General features: G+C 39.5%; 1 protein-coding gene and 1 long non-coding RNA gene across 15 annotated transcripts in view; both read left to right on the top strand.

Moving 5' to 3' along the window:
* The window catches only part of LRRFIP2 (LRR binding FLII interacting protein 2), a 64,863-nt gene that overhangs the window by 11,290 nt on the left and 28,330 nt on the right, over nucleotides 1-25,243 (top strand). For 8 of the 14 annotated variants that reach the window (XM_048296339.1, XM_048296317.1, XM_048296334.1 and 5 more), the window contains exons 3-8: nucleotides 11,243-11,329; nucleotides 12,000-12,050; nucleotides 17,222-17,275; nucleotides 18,397-18,462; nucleotides 23,525-23,599; nucleotides 24,338-24,385. In XM_048296339.1, coding sequence (XP_048152296.1) covers nucleotides 11,243-11,329; nucleotides 12,000-12,050; nucleotides 17,222-17,275; nucleotides 18,397-18,462; nucleotides 23,525-23,599; nucleotides 24,338-24,385 — 381 coding nt within the window. The remainder of the gene's footprint in view (nucleotides 1-11,242; nucleotides 11,330-11,999; nucleotides 12,051-17,221; nucleotides 17,276-18,396; nucleotides 18,463-23,524; nucleotides 23,600-24,337; nucleotides 24,386-25,243) is intronic. The other 6 variants (XM_048296367.1, XM_048296387.1, XM_048296377.1 and 3 more) reach the window with 1 other exon arrangement.
* On the top strand, nucleotides 3,757-7,792 carry LOC125322647. The gene is made up of 2 exons (XR_007202140.1): nucleotides 3,757-5,239; nucleotides 7,503-7,792. It is a non-coding gene; the product is annotated as an uncharacterized LOC125322647 (long non-coding RNA).

The following is a 25,243-nucleotide window of genomic DNA, read 5'->3' on the forward strand; positions in this document are numbered from 1 at the left end:
CACCCAACTACATTAAAATGGAGTAGTGGTGAGTGTATTCTAATTATAGCAAGGTTAATTTGAAGTCAGCTTATCTCTTAAAAGAAAAAAAAAAGCCTATCTCCTGAAAACAGAGAGAGTTCCTTTGTGTGACCTTTTGGTTACTGTTAGCTTTCTCATATTGACAAAGAATAAGTCATCTGGTGTAGAAGACAGTTTCATGTGTCTTGTGTGTAGTTCGAGCTTCCCGAAGTACAGGTAATGATTGTCTCGTGTAACTTCAGGTTCCTGACGACATTATATTCTCATTCGTTAAGCAAAAAGAATTCCCACATAACTAGATAAAAGAAAATTAAGGTTTATATTCTCAAGGTTGTGTTCAGAGTCTACACGGAATGCAGCTGATACAATCTCAAGATGTTTTCCATATGGGTTTTTTGTGGGGATTCTCTGCTTATTAAATTCTTTTGTGGATGGAATATCTTCGGCTGAGTTGTGCATCACTGCTTCACTTGTCTTTGTAGTTTGCAGACAAATTGTGCTCATTTAAAATATTTAGCAGTAACCTGTCATCACCAGGCATTTCTTACGATTATGTGAGACCTCTTTTTCCAAAACCAGTCTGATTATGCAAGAACAGAGGTTTTAGTCACTTCTGTGTTCTTGCATTGCCTGTGGTTCATGCTCAGATACAATATCATGGCAGAGAGTGAGAAGTGTCTGATGTGTCATCTTACCATCTTCAACCTGCTAAACAGCAGTTTGAAGGCACAATCAGGATTTACCTATAGCCTTTTTTTGGATGTTTCCATCAGCAACGCTTCCATTCTTCAGGGCTGTGTTACTAGATGACACAGAACTAGAGCTTGTGGACAATTATTGCAACAGATTGCACTGGATTTCTGCCTTGTAGAATCTTATCTCTGTGTTTTGGTTCGGTGTTTGGTTTTTTTTCAGGAACTGTTCTCACTACTATTTTCACTGTATAGCAAGAGCATGGAAAACTCGTAAGGTGTTTTCTCATGGGAGAGAATAAAGATTCATTTTGATTTAAAATTCACTCTGTACTTGCTGAACCTTGAATAGAGTGCAACTGTTCTTACTTTGGTAAAGATGTAATGTTACTGAATTACCATGGTAGAAAAAGCTAAGAGTTGAGTATTTTTAAATGTTTGAGGGCTCTATCATGAATTTAGAAACAGTTAACAACATAGTTTTTGTCATATGAATCTATTTAAAGTTTAGTACATGTTTTTTTCTCTTCATGTAGGTTCAGCTTCTGTTAAGAAACAAGCAAAGCCCCAAAGAATTCCATCTTCATGGATATTGTCTTTGTAGGTGCTAGGTGATTTTTTAATTTGTTTTAGTAAGAGATCACTAAATATTTTTCAATTGGCTATTTCTACTTTATTATTAATTCAAAGTCTTGTTTGGTTTTGTTTTTAATAGTGGTTAAAGATATTTTATACAATGTAAAATATTCTAGAGATTTTATAATATATATGAATCTGTACAATAAATAGAAAAAGAATGAGATACCAGAAATAAAGACTCTTAAACCTTTAAGTCATGTTAAAACGAAAGGTTTTGTTGTTCATAGTCTTTGCTTTGTAGGCAACTGGGGCAGAGACTTCGGAAGTAAGCAGAAAAGATATTTCTGAGGAGCCATAAGAAATACTTTTGGCATGTAAATGATGTTGCCTTGATTTCATGAGACAGTATGGAGATAAGGGCAAAAAGCATGGAAATGAGAATACAGAAGAAATGAGCTGCAGAAGGAATCATAGAATGGTTTGGATTGGAAGGGACCTTACAGATCATCTAGTTCCCACCCCCCTGCCATGGGTACAGAATCCTTTGTTTGCTTAATGAGAAGATGAAATAAAGTTTAAGTTGCTATATGTCGTTATCTATTAAGAATTACGGTGAACATTTTTAAAATGCTCACCCTGATGCTTAGCCAGAGCTGGCAGGGTGTCCTAGTGCCATGCCTCGCACCCATGGCAGACAGGGAGCAGCGGGTACTGCAGCAGGGACAGTCGGTGCCCTCACCACGGCCGTCTGGTAGAAGAAGTAAAATGCTCCTTAACCGGGCCTCCTGTGTTGGAAATTGCAGGACTGCATATCCCTTGGCAGAGAGAGAAGCGAGTTATATGTTACAGGTATACATCAGCCCATGATGACAAAATAATTCTAATTTTTTCAGAGGTGAATAACATTTTAGAATAGCCTATATTTTAATCTTATGAAGCTTTTATGCTGAATGTGAGCCAATTAATGAATCACCTTCTCCAGAGTATAAAAATTAGAAATGAAATACTGTTGCTTTCTAGTGAGTTCCTTCTTGCAGGCAAGGGAAAGAAAAAGATGCCTACCTACACTATGGAGATAGAAGTTATGCTTCTCCTTGATCAACATGAAGGGAAGCTTCTACCATATCAATTCTGTGTTAATATCATGCTGCTTACCTAGGAAAAAACATGGTCATTGCTATGGAGAGACTAAGAAAAATACATCAGAAAGGAGAGACTCCAGACTGAATCTTTACAAAGGCATTCACATTAAAGTCTCATCTTCTTTCTTTTCTTCTTTCATTCTTGCCAAAAATGCCTTTATCTGAAGAACTACATGTTATCCTTGAAAGTTGAGATAATTCAAAAGATTGTGGTAGAATATGTTTAAAAACAAAGGTGAAAAAATTGAAGAAGCAGAGATGGCTTTCTAAATGACTGTAAACAGCTTATAACAATTGGTTTTTAGGTGAGAATCAGAAAACTGACTACGTCACCTCCTGGAAGGAGAACATTGTCTTGCTACCTCTATATTTACACATATGCAATAAAATAAACCGAAGTGAATACTGCAGTAAGGTACTGCTTAACTGCTTGAAAACAGCCAGGATAACCATCTTCTAGAATGAAATGCTTCTTACGCAGGTACAAGGAAACACTTCCATTACATGAACAAAAAAAAAAAATTTCGGTCCCTATTTTGAAATGAAGAATTCCAGAACTCAGTGGTGAACAGATTGCTTTGTTTTGTTACCTAGACGAGAGCTAATACCCAAAGAAGTACAGTATTGGTTTAAAAACACATATTTGTCATTACAGTAGAACGTAAATATGAGTAGTATGAGTGTGTTCATATACAAAAGAGAATTTGCAGATTTAGTTATAAATTAATCATTTATTAACTAGTCCTTTATTCATGCCCAAGCAAAGTCTTGAGGGCCTCTTCCTTGTTTTTTCTATGCAATTTCTTCTGTTACAAAGATTTCCTCTGTAGTCTTCTATGTCCTTTTTGATAAATTCTCTGAATAAATTCCATGCTGAATTATTTAAGCCACCAGTGTAAGTGTACCAGGTTTAAATACCTCATCTTATTTGCAGTTAGTCTTCAAGAAAATTCAGCTATCCCATTTCTTTTTATCAGTCAGAAGTTCCATTAGGAAGCTTATGAAATAGTGTGAGAGTTGCTAGACCTTGGACAATACACAGTTGAATTTTTATTTCAGAAAAACAGAAACTCAGTATGTTATATCACTTTTTAATAAACTGTACTTCAATTAAATAATATTACAATGGATCTTTATCATAATACATTTTATTAACGTGTCTGGTCTAAAGGCTATATAGAGAATAATGACCAGTTGTCAGGGTTTGACACTGGCTATGCCAGGCACCCATGAAAAAACTATTCACTTATTTTCCTCTGTTATAGCTGAGCAGAGGAGGGGGAAATTTTCGTGAGTTAAGGATTAGGGGAGAAACACTTTAAGGCAAAACAGGTTCCAAACTTAAAACAGTATAAAGAAGATTTATAATTGACAGAATTAAAAGGATAATAAGAACTAAAGCAAACTTTCAGAACACCTTTCTTCCCCAGTCCCTTCCTCTTTCCACCACCTGCATAAGGAAAACAAACATGGGGTTTTGATCAGTATTTCATTTCTTAAGAGTCTTTTTTTATGTTTAAGGAAAAGTTTCTTCTGCTGTGCTGTAGGATCCTTCCCACAGGAGCTAGTTCTCAGTGAACTTTTCTAGCGTGGTTTCAACCTTCACAAGCAACAGCCTCCCTGAACCTGCTGCAATGTGAAAATCCCTCTCATGGGTCATGCAGTCTTCCGACAACTGCCTAGCGTGGGTCATAGTAGTTCATGGGGTTTAGTCTTTTAAGGATAAGCTGTTCCAGTTTGGAAGCAAAGGCTCTCTTCTTCTATCTCTAAAAGTAAGGATCATCTCTCTCTGTTCAAGTTCTTTATTAGATCACAGCCTCTCAGCATCTACGCGCTCCAGCATGAGCACTCCTCATGGGCTGCGCGTGGATCTCTGCACCCCTTCCCGTGCACTTCATGAATTATAGGGAAGCTGCTGTATTACAGTCCTCACCAGCGCTTGCAGGAGAATCTCAGCTCTGGTGCCTGAAGCGCCTCCTCTCTCTCCCTTCCCCACCGACTTCAGTGTTGCCATGTTGGCCTTCCTCACGTGACCTCACTTTCCCTTTTTCTCTGACTTGGAAGAAAATTGGTGTCTGTAAGTTGCAGTTGAGAAGCGGATCTTGTCCGGGCTCTGCATTGGGGAAATACTCGCCATGTCTCTCGCTGCTGGCTGCGTGGTGTTTCTGCCTGGTTCCACACGGGCCGCGCCGGCCTCAGGAGGGGGCGCTGGGATGGTCCCTCCCAGTGGCACAGTCCCGGCCGCTGCGCCGGGAGGTCCCAGCAGCCCTTTTCCAGGAAGGGGCCTGCCCCCCGCCACCCCTTGCAGGGAAGCAAGAAAAAGAACTTTTCCCAGTTTCTTCTTTCTTAAATATGTCATCACAGAGGCGTTACCAGTTTGTCTGATTGGTCTAGTAACCTGCCCATTGTCAGAGCTTTCAGCAATTGGCTCTGCGCCGGACACAGAAGTTTTGAGTTCTCCTGCCCCCACAAACCAAGTTTTGTTAAACCAGCACACGAATGAAACTGAAATCAGGGCGGTAGTGGCCAGTCTTTACTCTTCTAAGACTGGACTTCATTTAATGCAGGCTGTAGAAAGCAATCTGTATTGACTCCCAAGCTACTATGAGCACGGAAGTGCTGTATTTGGTATGCCCTCTTGAGTCAAATACTAGTTGAATTGAAAAGTGTGGTAACATGACTACCTGTACTTTTGCTGGTTTATTCAAAAAAATAAAAACTAGTAGTCTAGTGTTTCTGTGCTGCTTCTATAGTCCAAACAGTTCTTTATCCAAAGCTATTGTGGCTCTACATTTTCCTTAGTATGTTGGGGTCCCTCCCCTGCCGTGTAGCCCTGGGAGAGGGGCCCTGAGGGCACAGACACGGGGCTTCCCTGCCCCTGCTCAGCCTCGTTCCCATTGGTTGGTTTGTGTTCCCTGCGCGGGCAGAAGGACCCTTGGTCCCGTGACTGGAACAGTTCCTCAGCAGAGCTCCGGCCATGCGGCTGGAGAAATAAACATCTCTCTGAAACAGCTAGCAAGAATCTGTCTGTCCATATATATTTCCTTTCCACGGGACTCCTGGTTTGATATATGCGTGTTGCAGGATCCCCACTGCAACAAATGGTGGAGATTTGAGAGCAGAACGATCCCCGATCCCTAAGCGACTGATTTGTGTGAGTAAACCCTGGAAACTTTGGATTCCTCTTCTTGGTTTTGCTTTGCTATTCCATATCTAAACTATGGAGGAACGGTGGGAAGACTCTTGGCTCTCAGAGCCGCATATGGACATTTATCTTAAACTTAAAATGATTCTTGAACAACGATTTGTAAATTTTAGCTTGAGTCAAGCTCAAAAAGAACTGAAACACTTCCTGGCATGGTTGTTTAAGAACTTTTTCTATGTTTCTTGGGATTTAATTCTTACCAAGGGCTTTTGGAAAACCGTTTGGACACAGTTAATATTGGAGTCAAAATATATGCCGATGGAAGAATATTTTCGTGAATATTATTTAGTTACTGAGACTGTTGAGCAATGTCAGCTGTGTCCTGGTGAAGGGAAGCGTGGCGCAGGGACCGTGCGGCCCAGGCCACGTGCACCGAGCGCTCTGAGAGCAGCAGCAAGGCAGTTCCCGCGCGCGGGCGGAGCCACGCGAGCCGCAGTGTCGGTGGCGGAGCGAGGCGCGGCGGGAGCGGCGGGACCCGGCAGCGCCCGCCCGGTCCTGTGCAGTGCGTGGTGGAGCGAGCCCCGTGAACGCCCGGCCGAGAGAGGCGGCGCGCGGGCAGCGGCTGGCGGCGGTGGCGGTGGAACGGAGCCGCGCCCAGCCGAAACGCGCGCTGGAGCAGGGCGCGGGGGAGTCATCGCTCGGGGGCCCGGCCGAGACGTGGGTGCAGCGCCCGGCATCGGCAGCGAAGCTGCGACCAGAGGAGGCGACGCACGGAGAACTGAGCGGCGCGGCCCGGCCCGGCCCGCGCAGCCCCGAACGCGACCCCGGGAAGAGCGCGCAGGCACCAGCAGCCCCGACAATTCCAACACGGGAGCGACCGAAAGAGACAGCAAAGACGCAGCGAGACAGAAAACAGCAGCCACTCGGAAAAAGGAAAAGATCATAGCAACTAAGACCTTAGGGATAGTAAAATGGTATAATGTTAAGCAAAATTATGGTTTTATAACAAGGTGTGACAACCAGCAAGACATATTCGTGCATAGAACTGCTATTAAAAAGAATAACCCTGAAAAATGCATCCCAAGCTTGGGAGATGGAGAGGTGGTGGAATTTAATATTGTACTAGGGAGAAAAGGGTTACAAGCATCGCAGGTCACTGGGCCTGATGGTGTTTCTGTGAAAGGCAGTATATATGCAAAAAATCGTAGTCATGTTAGACAATATCTCCATTGTAAGTCCCCCCTACAGTTTCCCTTTCCTAATCCCACCTTTCCCTTTTACCCTATGTCCTATTACCCCCAGTGTACTCCCAATCCGTTTTTTCATCCATGGTTTCCCTCACAAAACCATGCTTTTGCCAATTGTTTCCCCAAAAATCCCTTTCCAATGCCGAGTGGGGGATGAAAAGGGGGAGGGAAGAAGTTAAACCCTCTCCTGCCTCAGTTTCCCCACAAAGCATGCTCAGAGAGTTCTGTCTCCCTTCTGTCAGCCCTAAGATGTTCCACGGAATCTGTTTGGACATTTAAAGACTCAGGAGGGTGGCTTGTTTTGTTTTGAAACTGTTCTTGTTATGTTTATCCAGTTGTTTTCATTCTCCTTTTATTAAAATAAAACGGGTGAGGTGTTGGGGTCCCTCCCCTGCCGTGTAGCCCTGGGAGAGGGGCCCTGAGGGCACAGACACGGGGCTTCCCTGCCCCTGCTCAGCCTCGTTCCCATTGGTTGGTTTGTGTTCCCTGCGCGGGCAGAAGGACCCTTGGTCCCGTGACTGGAACAGTTCCTGGGCAGAGCTCCGGCCATGCGGCTGGAGAAATAAACATCTCTGAAACAGCTATCAAGAATCTGTCTGTCCATATATATTTCCTTTCCACGGGACTCCTGGTTTGATATATGCGTGTTGCAGGATCCCCACTGCAACATTAGTAGATATTTAAAGACTTTATTTCAATGTAGCTGATGAAATTTATTTGTGAAGGATTTGTTGGTGATTATTTGTTTCACAACTTCTATGGGCTTTTTTCAGTAAGACGACAGAGTGAATAGCAACACCCAGGAAGAAAACTATGTCCTTTTGAATTATGGTTGTTTTTCTATTATTGTTAATTTTGAATTTCAATAACATAGCTAAGAAGACTTATGTTAGTGCTGTATCAATAGCATAAAGCCTGTGCTCTAACAGATCTGCTGAGAATAAAGAATTACTGGGTATGATGGCCTTTCAAGTGGTACTGTGATTTGTTTCTTGCTCTAAAGTATGGTGAAGGAAGCCTGAGAACTGCCCTTTTAGTTAACTTGCCAAGTTTTTTGTGTTTTTTGAGATTGTGTGCTTTTTAAAGGAATCCAGTTGCTCAGGTTAAAAATCAATGTAATATGAAACCATTTCTTCCCAAAAAATTCTGTAAAAAGATTTTCTTTTTCTTCAATTTCAGGCACCCATTTTATGACAAACGTTTGTAAAAGTCACTTGTGTTTTATCAAGGGTATAGTAAATTAGAAGACATGGAGCTTCCCTTGTACTGTAGGAATTTAAAGTTAGATCTCTGGCTGTAGGACTAGGAGAGAGTGGTGAAATATGAATTGATTTTTAGCATGAATCAGTAAACCAATTAACTTTCTATCTTTAACAGTAAAGCCTTGCCAGAGCCTGAAGGCCAAATGCATATATCTGCTGTTTTATAGACAAACTAAACCCAAACATTTCAGCTCTTCAAGTCCTTTTTCTTTCTGTGCTGCATACCTGTCTATGTTACAGTTTATATGCGACAGCGATAATGGCCTACAAATGGAAGTACTTCCTGTTGCATGGCAATTTCCTTGCTTTACTTGTGTGCTGTCATCAGGTAGGAAGAAGAGTAGCTTTATGCTGCTCTGAAAATAGATTATATTATGGCAGTCAGGAGTGTTGACACAGCCTTGGAATTGTTTTATCTGAGTATGCAAAATACAGAAAAAACAGTCTTCATGAGTCATTTGGAGTTAAGACAAACTATTTTTAGTAATAAAGCTGTAGTGAGTCTGCCTTCTGTCTTGTCATTATTTGATAAGGTATTTTTGTGCCTGTAGTTTAATCGTAATTTGAAGTTAAACTTCCAAGTTATATACCTGTTCTGTTTTCCTGAAGCACAGTAAAATAGTTTTATAGGCTTCCAGTGTTTTACACAAATCTTTGCTGTGACAGTGGCAAAAGCAGGAAAAACCCTATCCTTAATCAAAAGCAAAAATCCATTGGAGTTTTAGGAACTTCTATAATTGTTTTGGTTGTTAGGAGTTCTGAATTTTTGGCTACTGCTGTTTCTCAAAAGCTTTTAATTAACATTACATAGACAACTGGAATCTTTGGTGGAAGACCTGTCTTCAATGGTTTAATATTTAAAGAATTTGAGAGAATTTTTGTCAGCTCATTATTCAAACATGAAACAACTGATCTTGTGCTTTCCTCAAACATGAGATTTATGGCAAAATTTATTCCTTCATGTAATTAGCTGATTAAATGTGAGGTAGCATTTAGAGTCTGAAAGACACTTTCTCTTTTTGTTGAGGCTGGATAGAAGGTGGAGAATACTCAGTTCTATCCACCAATAACCAGGTTTCACAAGCAGTGCAGAAATAAGCTTTTTGCTACTGAAAGGGGGAAGGTCTTGCTACTGTTTGTCCTGCTCATACCTTTTGCTTGGTCTGTTAAGGTCCTTGTACAAGCCAATTCATTTCAGTAACACACAGAAAACTCAGAAAACTACTGGGTTTTTGCTGCTCTTAACTTTCTGCTATGGTAGTTAGTTAAATTGTCTTACAGCAGGTCCTGAGTGCTGGAGCTGTGTCCAAAGAAGGTGTTGGGAGTATAAGGGTTTGAATGGAAAGGTAGGGAAGTCCCTTTGGGGTGATAGTGTTGAAGGTAGTTTTTGAGGAATGATAATATTTTTTTGTTGTTGTATTTTGTTCAATAATCAATTTGATTTTGATTCCTATTTGAAGTATTCTCAATGAATGATGTTTGCTTTTTGAAATAATTCCAAATTGCAGCAAAACTTTAAATATGGCATGGACGGTAGTGGTTCAGTATCTCTGATTCTTTTTTTTTTTTGGTTTTAATGTCTTTTTGTAGCCAAAGATTCTTCAGTTGTGTACATGTCTGTTCAAATACTATGCATAGGCAAAGTCCTTTTCAAGTCCACAAGACATTAGTTTTCAAGTTGTAGCGATAGTAATATTTCTGCACTCAGTTCAGACATGCATCCCACGGTCCTGAGGGAGGGAGGTGGCTGATCTTGCCAAGCCGCTCTCCATTTTATTTCAAAAGTCATGTTGGTTGAACAAAGTCACCAGTGACTGGAAGGAAACATCACTTCTATACTTAAAAGACAGTAGAAAAGAAGACCCAGGGAACTACAGACTGGTGAGCCTCACCTCTTTGCCTGGGACAACTGTGGAGCAGATCCTTATAGAAACAATGTTGAGGCATTGTTTCAATGAAGATGATCTGAGACATCCCAGCAAAGCTTCACCAATAACAATCCAGTGGCCTTCTATGACAGAGTGACAGCAGCAGTTTACAAGGAAAGACTAACAGATGTCATCTACCTAAACTTCTATAGGGCTTTTGACAAGGTCCTTCACGGAATCCGTATGTCCAAATTGAAGAGACATGGATCTGATGGACGGACTATTCAGTGGATAAGGAATTGGCTGGATGGATGCAGCCAGAGTTGTGGTCAATGCTCTTATGTCCAGGTGGAGGCTGGTGATGAGTTGTGTCCCTCAGGGGTCCATCTTGGTACCAGGGCTCTTTAATACCTTTATCAATGACACATCAGTGGGATCGAGTGCACCCTCAACAAGTTTGCAGATCCATGAAGCTGAGTGGTGCAGCTGGCACAACAGAAGGATGGGATGCCATCCAGGGCCACCTGGACAAAATTGGGCTCATGAGAACCTCTTTAAGTTCAACAAGTCAAAGTACAACATACTGCACATCAGTTGGGGCAATCTCACATGTGAGTCCAGACTGGAAAAAGAACTTGGTGATGGCCACAAAGATGCTCAGAGGACTGAAGCATCTCACCTAGGAAGACAGGCTGAGAGAGCTGGGGTTGTTCAGCCTGGAGAAGAGATGGCTTTGGGGAGACCTCACTGTGACCTTCCAGTACCTGAAGGGGACTTATAAAAAAGAGTGACTTTTTTTACACAGGCAGATAGCATTAGGACATCAGGGAATATATGGTTTTAAACTAAAAGAGAGTAGGTTTAGATTAGATGTTATGAGGAAATTCTTACTAGGGGAGTGATGAGGCACGGGAACAGGTTGGCCGGAGAAGTTGTGGATGTCCCATCCCTGGAATTGTTCAATACCAGGTTGGATGGGGCGCTAAGTTACCTGGTTTAGTTGATGGCACCTGATCTGGGCATTGGAACTAGATGATATTTAAGGTCCCTTCATACCCAAGCCATTCTATGACTTTTAAAATGAACATATAATTCTTTTGACTAGCAATGCTGTCTTTAAAGAGTTAGGTACATATTCTTTTTGAAATTTTATTGTGAGAACTCTGATTTCTTTATTCTGTATTATGATGTTAGAATCTTAATGTATACTTGTGAAGAAACTGAGTACTCAAACCATTATTCAAAAAACTTATTTTTAACTTTAATTATTTTCCATCTGCTTGTAGGCAGAAGCCAGACTTGCAGCAAAACGGGCAGCTCGAGCAGAAGCAAGAGATATACGTATGAGAGAGCTGGAGCGACAGCAAAAAGAGGTAGTGTAACTCATCAGGAATTATTGCAAACCTTTACAAAAATTCATAATGTATTTTATATCTGCATTTGCTTAAGATTTTGCCTTTCAGTGTAATTCAGTTTTGTGCGAGTATTTTCAGCATTAGGATTGGATTATACTGAAAGTATTCACAGTAAATACCTATTGTCAAGATCTTTATTTTAAAAAAATGATTAAAATGGGGTAATATTTACACTTACAGTTGCATTTTGCTCCACACGTTTCTCCTAAAAAAAGTTTGCATTTCTTGAGAAAAAAAAATCCTAGAAACTAGGTTTTCAGCAGTATGGTTATTGCTTGGTTGTTGCATTTAATTCAGGTTTTGACATTGCATGTAAAACATTGAGAATTTACTATTTATCATGATTACACTCAAATGCATGTAATGTTGATACTTGGTTGTGATGGGGTTTTTTTCTGTGGTAGTAAGTGAAATATGCAAAACATTCTTTGCCCCAATTTTATATGGTTCTCATTGTGCTGCAGTTTCAGTTTTTGAACTGCTGGAGTTCAAAATTGCTATTATTCTGAAGATTACATGGCAATTAATGTAGATTTTTCTGAGTTTTCAATTTAGGAATCCAGTCTTGTGTGGTGACTATAATTTAAATGGTAAATGGTTTGTTTGGTTTTCTTTTTACATTCTGTAGTTTTCTCAGCATTCATATGATAGAAAATGGGCTCATGTCCAGAAATGGATGGTAGGCTAAAATCACGTGTTGTGCATGCTTTTGCCACTCAGAGAACTAATATAGGATTTTGGAGGAAGTTAATTTACTAATGATTTGCTGTGTGTCATTTCAAAGTGTCTAATTATGTATAAACTATGTATAACCATATATATATATACACACACAGACATAAACGATATATGTATGTGGTTCAACTATATATAGTTCAACTATATTAGTCTAACCCTCCCCTGACTCACTGTTCCCTTGGGTCCTCTCAGTGGTTACCACAGAAGAGATAATCCCTGCCTCTCCACTTCCCTTTATAAGGATGTTCAGTACCACAGTGAGGACTCCCCTCAGTCTCCTCCAGGCTGAACAGACAGGGTGACCTCAGCCACTCCTTGTTCAGCTTCCCCTCCAGCCCCTTCACCATTTTGGTTGCCCTTCTTTGGATGTTACCTAACAGCTCTGTATCTTTCTTATATTGTGGTACCCAAACTGCACACAGCACTCGAGATAAGGCTGCACCAGTGCAGAGCAGAGCGGGACAAGCCCCTCCCTTGCCTGGCTGCTGATGCTGTGCCTGATGCACCCAGGACATGGTTGGCCCTCCTGGCTGTGCAGGCACTGCTGACTCACATTTAACTTTTTGTCAACCAGGACCCCCAGGTGCCTTTCTGTGGTGCTGCTCTCCAGCATCTTGTTCCCCAGTCTGTCTGTCTGTACCTCCAGGGTTGTCCCATCCCAAGTGCAGAATCCAGCACTTGTCTTTGTTAAACTTCATATGTGTTGGAGGTTAGGATTTGTTCAGATTTTTTCTTTCTCTTAGGGAATTTTTCTCCCATTTGTTGCCTAAGAGACCGGTACATGGATACTTGAGAGAGACAAAGGATGTGGCCAAGATGGGGGGAAGGGATGCAGCTGGCTGCAGTCTCTTAGCTGGGGGACTTTCTCTTTGGAAGTGCAGAGATACTGTGAAATTTTGCCTGGGGGTGAGGGGCTGGGCTTGTCCCTCGCTCTCTCGCTCTCAGGATTGGAGAGGAGACAGTCAGGGTGCTTCTGCAGGGAGAATTTGCTGCCACTGTGGAGTTGTATAGTGCACTGCTTCTCTTTACCATGGGTAAGCCTTTGCTTGTAAGAGCGGCTATTGAACTGGGACCCTTTCAACACCTGATCTCACTGGAAAGGACCTTCACCATCTGTCACGATCCGCTAATGCAAGCAGGGGTCGTGATGGTTCGTTTATCGATCTCAGAGTGTAAAAGGACACAAGAGATTTCAGTTTTAATCAAAACAGTGCACCTTTATTAAGTGCCCACAACACAGTAATGCAATAGAAGAGAGTAAGAGAGAGAGAGAGAAAAACAAAGTAGAGAGGGGGAAAAAGAGGGGCAATAGCTACCAACGGATGAGACGAAGTCCTTGTGGTCTTCCGCCAATAGATTCGTCTTCTTTCCGTGGGGAGATCTCCTACTTGGTTATTTTAGAAGGTCCCTTTATAGTCCTTTTCAGAAGCGAGGGGCAACTGGCCAAGAGGTTGGGAAATCTACAGCCATTGTTATAGGGTCCGTTGCTTTGGGAAGCAGGTACAGGACAGACGTACAAGACAGGTGTACCGGAGAGGTGTACAGGACAGGTCATTCCTTTCCGCTTCGGCGCAGTCCTTCCCGCCTGGGCAGCAAGAACGGCGCAGTCCATTGTGACCTGCACTAATTTTCCTCAGGAATGCATACCAGTTCCCAGTGGGCACACCTGCAGGCAACACTTGGCAGACAATCCCACCTCAGCCAGGCCAGGACTGCTGTGTTCAGTCTCTGTCTTCAGCAATGATCGTGAGGCAGATGAGGGATTTTCGGACCGTCTCTTACACCATCTACTTGGGTGCTACAGGGGAAAACCCAGGACCCTGACCCCCTCTGGAGGGAGCATCTCCTGCGTGCTTGCAGCAGCCTGGCTGCTGCTGTCCAGCCCTGCTGTTTTCTGCCGCTGCTTCAGGGTTTTCGGTAGACTTTTAACTTGACACCCTGTGCCTGCCCAACCCCCCGCGGCTCCTGCTAGGGCTGTGGAGTTTCTGCTACATTTTGTTTGCCACCCTGGGGGGTGTGCTCACCTCTGCCATTCCAGCTTGCTGCTCCGAGGTTCCTGCTACAGCCCATTTCACCATCCGGAGGGGCACTGGACCGGCTGCCCCCCGTGAGTTTGCAAAGGAAGAAGCCCCTTTTCAATCTCTGGTGCCGGCTGCGCCGCCATTACCCGTGTGGAGAGGTGGCTGAGCTCGCGCCACAGCGCCCCCTGCAGCCGCGGGGGAATCACCGCACCTGCCCTGCCCGGCCGGGAGCCACCAGCGCCCCTGCCGGCTGTGGCCGTGACTGCAGCAAAGGGGAAAGGGCCTGACAGCCGAGAGAAGGCTGGTACTGGGTTTCTGGTTTCGTTTGTTGTTGCTGCTGTTATTGTTTGTTTGCCTTGTTATACATATATACATACTAGTAAAGAACAGTTATTCCTTTTACCAAATCTTTGCCCGAAAGCCCCGTAATTCCAAAGTTATAGTAATTTGGAGAGAAGGAGGTCATATTTTCCATTCTAAGGGAAGTTCCTGCCTTCCCTGGCAGACACCTGTCTTTCAAACCAAGACAATATGGTTGGTGCTTGCCCATCTCTCTGATTTGCCAAGGTCTCGCTGTGGGGCCTCCCTGCCCTCAAGCTCCTCCGCTTTGGTGTCATCGGCAAACTTACTATTGCTTAGAGTTCTGCGTCCAAGTAATTTATGAAGAGACCTGGGCCTAAGATGAGCCTGTGGAACCCCACCAGTGACCTGATGCTGGTCCGATGTCATTCCGTTCACTACAACCCTTTGTGGCCGACCTGTGAGCCAGTTGCTCATTAATCATATAACACGGTTATCCAGCTGTGTGCAAGCCACTTTGTCCAGAAGGATCCTGTGAGAGACAGTATTGAAAGCTTTGCTGAAGTCAAAAAGGATACAATCTACTGACTTTCCTAGGTCACCTAGGTAGATTACCCTGTTGTATAAAAAAATCAGGTTCGACAAGCAGGAGTTTCCCCTCATGAAGCCATACCAATGACTGAGTTGTTCCCCAGGTATTTTTCAATATCTCCCAGAATAGGATTTTCCGTGATTCTACCAGACACTGGAGTAAGACTGAGTTGATTGCAATGTTTCTTTGGAGGATTCATTTCACAAATTTCGTGTGCCTCTTAAAAGGGTATATGGGAGATGTGAGGGGTTTTTCTAGCTTTTAGAAAACTATTCACTGTGGAAATGTTTTGAATCATTAAGATTTAAGTAATACATGCTGAGACTAGCCATCATTTGAAATAATTAAAACTACAATGACAGTTAATCTCTGTTGAAAAATCATAGGAATGTCATTAGAATTTTATTTGCAAAGTTGTATTGACTCTTTATTGTCTCTTTGGCTAGCTGATATTTGTGTATACATTAGTTCTCATGTTCTCAAGATCAACATAGGTTTCTGTATTTCTTGGTGGAATGTACCTTTGAAAGTTCTTTTGCTTGGTATCAAGGGTTTCCAAAACATGGAACATAGATTGTATTTCTGAGGAATCTCACTCAAAATTAATGCCACTCAACTGAATGCCACCTTCCTTTTGCAGTCCTAAGAGGCACATCTGCTGCAGGAGATTTCTGAACAGATGTGCACTTCTTTCCTGGACTGGGAGGCATAACCTCTGTATTGGATAACATGCATAATTCAAACTTGAATTTTTAGAAATCAATCTTGACAGATACCAGCAGCAGCTATCTGCAGTATGTACTGTAGTACTTAATCCTTTGACCTGAATATGCTGAACACTTAACACTGGCTATTTTCTGACGGAATGTCAGGAAAATACTTATTAACCCACCAATTAAGAGGAATCTTATATAAGTAGTAAACTCTTCTTCTTGCCTGCTGCAGATGTTGCTAAGAGGTACTTGTCCATTTAGACCAGAGATACAAAGAATATTTAAAACTGGCAATGATCTAATTATATTGTGTTGAAAAGTTAAATAGCATGAACATTCATTTTAAACCTCAAAACAGACAGTATAGAGAGGAAGACTAAAATGTCGTTATGAAATGAACCTACCCTCCCGCCCAGGAAATTGTCTGGCAGAGTTTTAAATAGGCCTATTGAATAGTCATAACATAGTTTTAAACAAATTAATGTATCCAGTGAAGATGTAGACAATAACCATGTGATCATAAGCAATATGAAAGCTAGTTTTAGTCTTTAGATACCCATCTTTGATCTGGAGGCAAAGCCTTTAATTCTATAAATAACTGGCTTACAATCTTTAGAATAGTTCAACATATTGAAAATTGTAGGAAATAAGTAAGTTAAGGAAGAATTCCTACTTTTAGAACTGTGTTGTAGCCTCCAAACGGGAGTTTTAAAATTAAGGTTATTCTTAACATGTTTTCATACTGTAAACATTTGAGATGCTTATGGCATGTGAAATATGTTTTAATTTTAAATTAATTGTGGTTTTTCTCTTGCTTCTTCTCACATATTCCTTTGTGTGAACCAAAATGAACATTCTCTCATCTTTCAACAGAATAAAAGATATTAAGGTGCCGTAGCTAGTTGTCATCACTCAGATTTTATAAGTTGGGTTTATTATTTTTACTGTCACTGTAGATTAAAACTAGCTGTAGAACTTAAAACTGATCAATTTGCTTAAGAAGCTTTGTTCCTCTAATAGAGAAGAAAATGTGGAGTATGTATGTGAAAACAGAATAATAATTTCTATTAGGGCTAAAATAACTTTGTAAATTACTTAAAATCTGAATGTAGTAATTATATGGTACATTTCTTACTTATGTACTTGTAATTTTGTAAAGCTCTCTATTTTTAATTTCTTCATTTAAACAATTTTGTGCTTTTTTCTACATTAATATGCTAATTGTAAGAAAGACTACTGAACACGGATTAGTAATTATATTAACCTGCCTTATTTGCATCCCCTGGTGTAATATCTTGCCTCAGTCACCCAAATCAGCTGGAATGAGCTCTTCTGACTTGAATGAGTTTGCTTGACAGCATGGATTATTCAAAATGACACATAGCATTAAAAGTGCTAACAGCATGTTCCTCACTTTGCCTTCCCCATATTATGTCAGGTTTTTTTTCCTTCCTTATGAAATAACTCTGCATTTCTTCTTTCTCAGGAAGATGCAGAGAGGGCCAGATACTCTCACCAGTCCAGTCGACATTCACATTTGGTTTGTGTTCAAACTGTATACTTTTTCTTTTTCATCACAGCTTTTAAAAACCAAACCAAAGGAAAAAAACATTTGGGTTCTGGTTTCATTTTCTAATGGAAAGGATGAAACTTCCAAGTTTTTTAAGTATTTGAAGTCATTATTTTAAGTCACATATAATGTTTAAGTTCATCTGGTATTTTATTTCCATAAATGTTAAAAAGGTAGTTTATTTTTATATGTTTCAATCTTCCAGCCGTTTCTTGCACTTTGAGTATTACTGTGTTTCTGTAGTATTTGTGAAAGAAAAGGTATCAGTACCTTAAGATACAATTTGAAGAAGAGTTTGGTATGATGCAAGGTTCTCTTTCTTTGAGAAGGTGGGAATATATTACTCATTAATGGCAAAAAATTTAGCTGAAGGTTGTAAGGTATCCCAAAGACTGCTAATGAAATATTTATTGTATAGGGTCTTTTATATCATCTTTAGACCATATACATTGCTAAAGAATGGTTTTATTGAGGATATGTAAACATTTTCCTGGTCTTGGATCTGCCTAGAAATCAGTTGGTCATTGATCTGGGTATATAGGCCAGGAAAGGGACAAATTGCTAAAATAAAAGGGTTGGTGTTATTTATTTTGGGAGTTGGAATGAGCTGTTTCTTTGTGTGACTTTTTAAAAAAAGTGATTGTCACTTGCTAAGAGGTCTTGGCAATTAAATGTAGTCTTTGATTAACTGAATTTTGTGTAATGTCATGCAAGTGCTAGAGTTAAGTGTTTCTGCAATTTGCCACACAGGTAGTTTTACCAAATAATTTTGAACAGTAAATACTTCATCAAGAAAACATGTAAACTATGCTATGTGCAACAGTTAGAAACTTGTGAGCTGCTACAGATTTGCTCAGATCTGGTCTTGTCTTGGTTGACATAGCAAATACACCAAGATGGAGATTAAGTAATTGGCCATTGTCTAAACAAGAGGGTTTGAATTGGGCAGATAGCTAAGCTCATTTTTGGGAGGTTTACTTAGAATTTCTTTGACTGCCTTAGTTATTTTCTGTCATTCAATGAAGATTAATAGAATTAAATTTAAAAGTTTATTTCATATCTTGATATATTTTTATAATTTCATTCTCAAGAGTTCCTTGGATGTCAGTGCATCTCACAGGAGCAGAGCAAATACCTCCAAAAGGAGAGATCTTGTGGTGTGTAACCTGGAATGAGCATGCTTTTTATTTAGGATGTGATGTGTTCACACTGTAACATTTTCTGTGTCTACTTACCAAAGCAGTAATTTGGTGAAAGCGTGCTTATAGAACATGGTATTAGTGGGACTCCTGCAATGATTGATGTAATCAAGCACTTTGTGATGACAAATCTGAGAGCTCAAAGAAAGTGCTAAGTGAAGTTATCTTCAAGACGGAGCACTTACAGGTGTGAAGGGAATTAATCTCTTCAGTGCTCTCTCCCAAGGTCCCCAAAAGAGAAGGAAAATAAAGTGGAAAAAGGTTGTCCATCAGTCTTGATAGGTACAGATATGTTGTTGAAAGTTACGACAGAAAACATTTTTCTCATTTATGTCGTGATTTTAGAACAGACAAGGCTGAAATACAGAAATTTTGCTTTTTCAGTAATGGGTATTTCTGTACATTTTTGGTATTCCTAGTTTAGGCGACTTAAACATTTGTTAGTAGACTGTTAAGCTGTTAATAGTTAGTTATAAAAGGTATAAGTTAAGTGTTGGGATGATAATGATTACCTGAGTGATCTGTCTTCATTCTCTTGATGGCAAGGTTGCTTATTGGAGGTAATAAAGACAGAAATTGTTTTAAAAAAATAAATAGTTAAGTTGGTTAAAACTGATACAGTGTCCTATGGGTCCTGTAGGTGATACTTTTAGTAATGCAGAGAGGGACCATAGTCTCTAAATTACATCCATAATATTAAAATACAATTTAAGATATTGTTAATATTGGATGTATTGGAACTATTGAGATAATATGAATACAGTATGAAATAATATTAACTAAATCTGGCATATATTAATTTATAAGCAAATATAAAATCTAAAACTGGGGAATTTCTGATGTTAATTTAATGTCTAGAAGAAATTTTCAGATGTGCCAATAGACAAAAATAAATTATTTTTCTTGCAATCCTCTCATTACTCTCCATTTTGAAAATTACACTGAGCAATGCTCCAGCATGCTACTAGTATATAATGTAATATTTTCAAACTACTTTCTTTTTTCCGTTGTGTTACAAGTACGCTTAGGTTGATACTAATTTATAGTTTGTATTGTGCATTGCCTAAAGTCAAAATACCTGAACTGGAAAAAAACAAGCTTGCTGTGAAAATGTAAGTTTTTTAAGTTGAAAACAAGAAGTATAAACTTCACAAATTTTGCTGTTACTGAGTGACAAGAAACATTGGACACTGGCTAAACTATTATTACAAAGCTGTTTTTATTAGTATTCTTAAGAGTTGCCAAATCTGGTAGACTCCCATTCTCTTTACACTCAGCAGGCCCTTTCATCACACTGTTCCTTCTTTTTCACACACTTGCTCCTTCTGAAAAAACATGTTTATCCCTTTTCCCCACCTTTAATTCCTCCCTGATCACAAAATACTATTTCCCCTTCCTCCTGTAATGTCTTTCATGTGCTGTACCCTGTAGGCAGTGACCTTCCTGTGCCTGTAAGGTGCCCTGGAAAGTCATTCCATCATGATGAGTTGCACAGCTCAACAAGGGTGCTGATGATCCTTTAGACTGCTTTGCATGTGTGGAGATGAGTCTTTTGTTACATAACCTTCTAAATACTGACTCAGTTTAATGAAATCTACCATGTGAGACACTTAAAATTCTGTTACTAAAACCACATGAAATATTTCACATAACCTAGTGCTGTCCAAAATTATCTCACTTTTCATAAATTGGGATGCTGTTGGGGAAAAAGATTAATTTTTATTACGTGTTCCAGCCTCAGAAGGCACTTCAGATAGGATAAATGGCATTCCTTCATGCTTAAATGTTCATAATTAGTGGAGTATGTTTTCTTGTAATTTTCCTGTACGTCTTTTTAATCATTCTTTGGAAAAATGGCAATTTTTTTTAACACTGTGATTTTCATTTTAATTTAATTTTCTTTTACTTAAGTGTGACAACGCTAAGGATAGATCTGCAAGATATTTGGTCCCTGTATGTTAATACTTTGCATGTCTTTGAGTGAAGACTGGTTATGTGCTTTGTTTCTAAGGTGTAATGATATTAACGAGTGACTTTGAATTATTGATTTTAAAAAGTATGTAAATTTGTACTACCACATTTTCAGACCTAGAATAGTTTTGTAATTCTAACACTTCCTGTAGACTACATGTATAAATTTTGTCAGGGAGAAAAGACAACTGTCTTGCAGTAAGCACTTTCTAGTATTTAGTTGTTATTTCTAAACTTAGTAGTGAAGTGACATACAGATTAGACTGGGAGGACATTCTTGGGGGAAAAAAGTGTGTATGCATCTATTTGTATTCTCCATTACCACATAGAAACTTTAACATAATCTAATGGAAAGTTATTTCAGTCCAGAGAAAAAGCAGCTGGTTTCTATATCTTTACTTTAAAAAGTTGTTTCATATTTTTATGAAGTGATAGTAGGTTGCATCACATTCTCAGTGGTATTATGCTGCATAAGATCTATGTGTGTCTTCTAAAGAAAAAAAAAGCATCAAATACCACTAAAAGGAATCTGTAAGCAGCTTAAAAAGCTATATTTGTTTAAACAGCAGTGTTCTCTGAATTAGCTGTAGATAGGCAAGCACAAGATAGTGCTTAAATTAGTCTGTATTGTTGAACTTTTTTAGTTTATTGGTTTAAATTTTTTTGTGAAATATGAGCACTAGCTTTAAGCCAAGCCTATGTTAATGAGAATAGGGTTGATTATAGTTTCACTTACCAGTTCTTTTTAACACAGCGATAGAAGCCTGCCCTATTTTTTTCTAATTTTGTAGTTAGAAATTCCTGTGTTGTTTCTGTTTTAGGTGATAAAAACCTTAAATCCTTATGTTTGACTTCTTTATATTTTAAGATTGAAGATGCTGTTATATAGTGGTATTAATTCTCAAAATTTTATTCTTAGAGTCATGCTTACAATGAATCTCATAGTTCAAAGAAGAAAGCTGTTTATTTCCATAAAGGTTTATTGGTTAGTTTTCTAGTGTAATATTCATTATAAATATACTAAGTGTGTATCGTTATGGATAAATTTGTTAGCTTCCTGACATTTGCATAAATGTTTTTAGGAAAAAAGAAACCTCATTTTGATCAGATTCTGACCTCAATTTGTGTTTGAAACTGTCTTCATATCAGTGCAATACCATCAATGGGATCAGCTGAATAGAAATCTTGTTCTGTTGGAGGCCTGGAAAAGGCTCTTGGAATTATTTAAAAGTGGCACTTCTGTGGATTAAAGTTTATTCAGTAGGGATGGAGATACGTGTTCTACTGTTCCCACTTTGTCCCACATCAGAGAGTTAGAAACATTTTATATGTAGATGTACAGCAGATTGAATTTGCCATAGACCTTGACGTTAACCCAGTGATTTACTGAGAAAGGCATGTGGATTATTGCGATCTTGCAGAAACTATTCTAGAAAGTTCGGTGTACAACATGTGAATATAGTGCCAATAAATGAAATATTTTGGATATAATTTTTCAGACAGTTTTTGGTGCTGATGAATTAGCAATTGCATTAGGGGTTGGAGTGTTAGGGACCGAGTCTGGAGAGCTGGCCAGAGTAACGACACGTACACTGATACGATTTGAGCATCGTTCTGCCTTTATTGTTCAACTATGCCAACTTATATCTACTTTTGCAAAGATTCACACCCAGTCCCTCTAGACAGCCTCTAATCTGCGGGGGAGCCGAGCAGTGCATAACTTGCCAAGGACTCTCAGGGCTGCCTGCAGCCAGGTGCTTTCCAGGCTTGCCTGCAGCCAAGGGCCTGTTCAGGGGCTTTTCCTCAGCAACCCTGGGTTGTCCAGTCTTTCCAGGGATATCATATGCCCCTGTTCCGCAAGGAATCCCTCTGCATTGGGGAGGTCAGAACAGCAGTGGACATTTGTGTTGAGACTAGACTGAAGTAATTTTGTATTTACTTATTATTGTATTACAGCATTTCTCCATGTACTTTTGAGGTGCTATTTTCTTGTTCTCTTAGTTCCTAAACAAAGGAGTAATGTGAATATTTCTGCTTTTTATTGCCTATTGAGATATGAAGTGCTGTATTCTGCAGGCACTACTTTCTGCCATGTTTTCGTCTGTCTGGTTTTTCTTTTTTGTATATGTGTATGAATTTTTTGCCTCACGTGCATGTATATGCAATTTGTGTAGAGAGTGTCAAAAACCAACAGAAATAAGCCAAATTATAATTGCTAGACTTTCACTATGTGCACTTGGTGTAAGGAATAGTGGTAGGGCACAGGCTAATGCTGGCGTCACATAAACATCCAGCCCCTATTCAATTATCAGGAATTTCTGTCATCCTGTCTCCCCAAAATGCTTTGATTTATGATGGTATATGTTGCAGCGGGGATTACTGCAACAAGTATATTTCAAACCAGGAGTCCCGTGGAAAGCGAAGTATATATGGACAGATTCGTGGTAGATGTTTCAGAGATGTTTATTTCTCCAGCCGCATGGCCGGGGCTCAGCTCAGGAACCCTGCAGTCATGGGACCCGAGGGTCCTTGGCCACACCAGGGAACACAAACCAACCAATGGGAACGAGGCTGACCAGGGGCAGGGAAACCCCGTGTCTCCCCCCCAGGGCCCATCTCCCAGGGCGCCATGGCAGGGGAGGGACCCCAACAGGTATATAATGGAAAAAAGATACAGTAAATAATTGTACTAATTATTAGCAAGTCTTGTCAGTTATGTTTTTCATTTATTTCTTACTACACTTGTCAGGCTTTTGGGGTTTTCTTATTTATTCTGGAGAAAAAATACCAAAATTTATTTTGTTTGAGCATGGCATTAGAAATACAGATAATGCTGATATACAGAGTACATAGTAGTTTGGGGGGTTTTATTCTTTACTTGCTTAAGAACGTTATATGGATTTTGGGTCAACAGTAGGGAAAACTTCACAGCATTCTGCACAAGTTCTAAGCTTGGGAGCACTTGGGCAATGTTAAGATAAAACTTCTGTTTGCAAGGTCTACAAATGCAACCTTTGTTTTCTCTCTTCTTTTCTTCCTCACCCCTCAGAGTGAAATTTACTATGATCAAAGAAATTATAGCAGCCTTGGATATAGTAAACTAGTTCCTTCCTACCATATTCGGGTCTGTCTCCTCTTTCTATATTAATTTCCTTATTTAAATAAAATATGTATATGTGGGTTTGCTTACTTATGCCGTATGATGCTAACTTATTTCTCTATGACACTTCAAATTATTGCAGTTAAAAATAGTTACAGTTGTATTTTTTGCTCGTAAGGGTTGTGTTTTATAAAATTAATGTATAACACGCAGGTTACTCTGCTCTGCATGTGAGGTTTTGGATTTAAAATAACTTCTGTTTCATGATTCTGTATGATATGCAGAAAACAACAAGCAGCTGTGACAGTTGCTCTTTCAAATTCCCATCTTCTAAAAACAACAAAAAAAGTCTTAAATGTTTTGTACCATTGCACTACTTTTTTTCCATCTAAACAACTAAACACCTATTTGTCATGAGATGAGTAATACCTTCTGGTACCTGCAGCTACGGTCATGGCCAGGTTTAAATAACTAGCTAGAGGAAACTGACACGTTATTTGAAAACTACTTAATTTTTTGCACTCTCTTCCACAAATCTACTTGCAAGAATACTAGATTGCTTTAATAATGTTTAAATTGATTTCAAAGGTAACAGGGTTTTGTGGAGGCTCTTCCACTCTTTTCTGAAAGTTTCTGTCTACTACAGAATTAAAATTTAGTATTTAAATCTTTAGAACTTTTGCAGAATATAGAGCAATAAACAAAAAAAAATTATATATGCAGAAAAAGTATTTCTGATTTGTTCTGTTCTTCACATTATAGTCATCTTCTCTACACAGTGATCCAGCAGCACCAACTAGGAGTTACAGGGTTAGTACAATGTAAAATAATATCTCACTTACCTTTACATGTTTGAATGGCTCACAGAAATGTAAAATTACACTTTTCTTCATAGGTGTCTCCTTTAAACACTGGTTTGATAAGAAGTATCAGTTTGGTTTGTAAGCACCATTTGCATGGTTGCCTTAAACTTGTATTGTATGGCCATGAGGCTTGACAGTATTACATGTGCATTTTTTGGATATTTTTAGAGTTGAATTTGCTGTGTCTCATTTTCTGGAGGCATTAATTTTCTTAACATTGTTAAATTGCCTCTTTAAAGTATTTTAGTAGTTACCGTTTTACTGCTCTTTTTACAGACAAGCATAGAGCTGGTGAATGCAGCAATGATGTTGAAGAACACTGGGATTAGAACAAATTAATTCAAGCATACTAAGTAACAGCTGCATGTATAATACTAGAAAAAGTATTTAAAGCAGTTAAGCATTTGGATAGAAAAGTCATCAGGAGATTACTGAAATTTGTGGTAAACACACCTTGAATACTTTTAAATAGGATGCCATATTTAAATTTAATAAACATACAAAAATGCAATAGCATGAAAACCTAATGTGCATCTTAACAAAATAAAAAGCTGGTAGTGCCTAAGAATGGCTAAGATAGCTCTACAAAAAATTACCTTTAAAAAGTGACATGCATGTCTGAAACTTTATGCCTTTTGCTGCTATAGTAGTTCAAATCCATCTTACACTGCCATTTAGAGACACGCTAAACCTATGTAAAAAATCATCAAATATTATGTAGTATTTTTAAGTAGTTAGATTTTTTTTTGCACTTGGATTGCAAACAGATGATTTACCTTTTTTTGGCTTTGTGTATGTTCTCAAG

The sequence above is a fragment of the Corvus hawaiiensis genome, chromosome 1 (genome assembly GCF_020740725.1).
Source record: "Corvus hawaiiensis isolate bCorHaw1 chromosome 1, bCorHaw1.pri.cur, whole genome shotgun sequence".
Taxonomy (NCBI): Eukaryota; Metazoa; Chordata; class Aves; order Passeriformes; family Corvidae; genus Corvus; species Corvus hawaiiensis.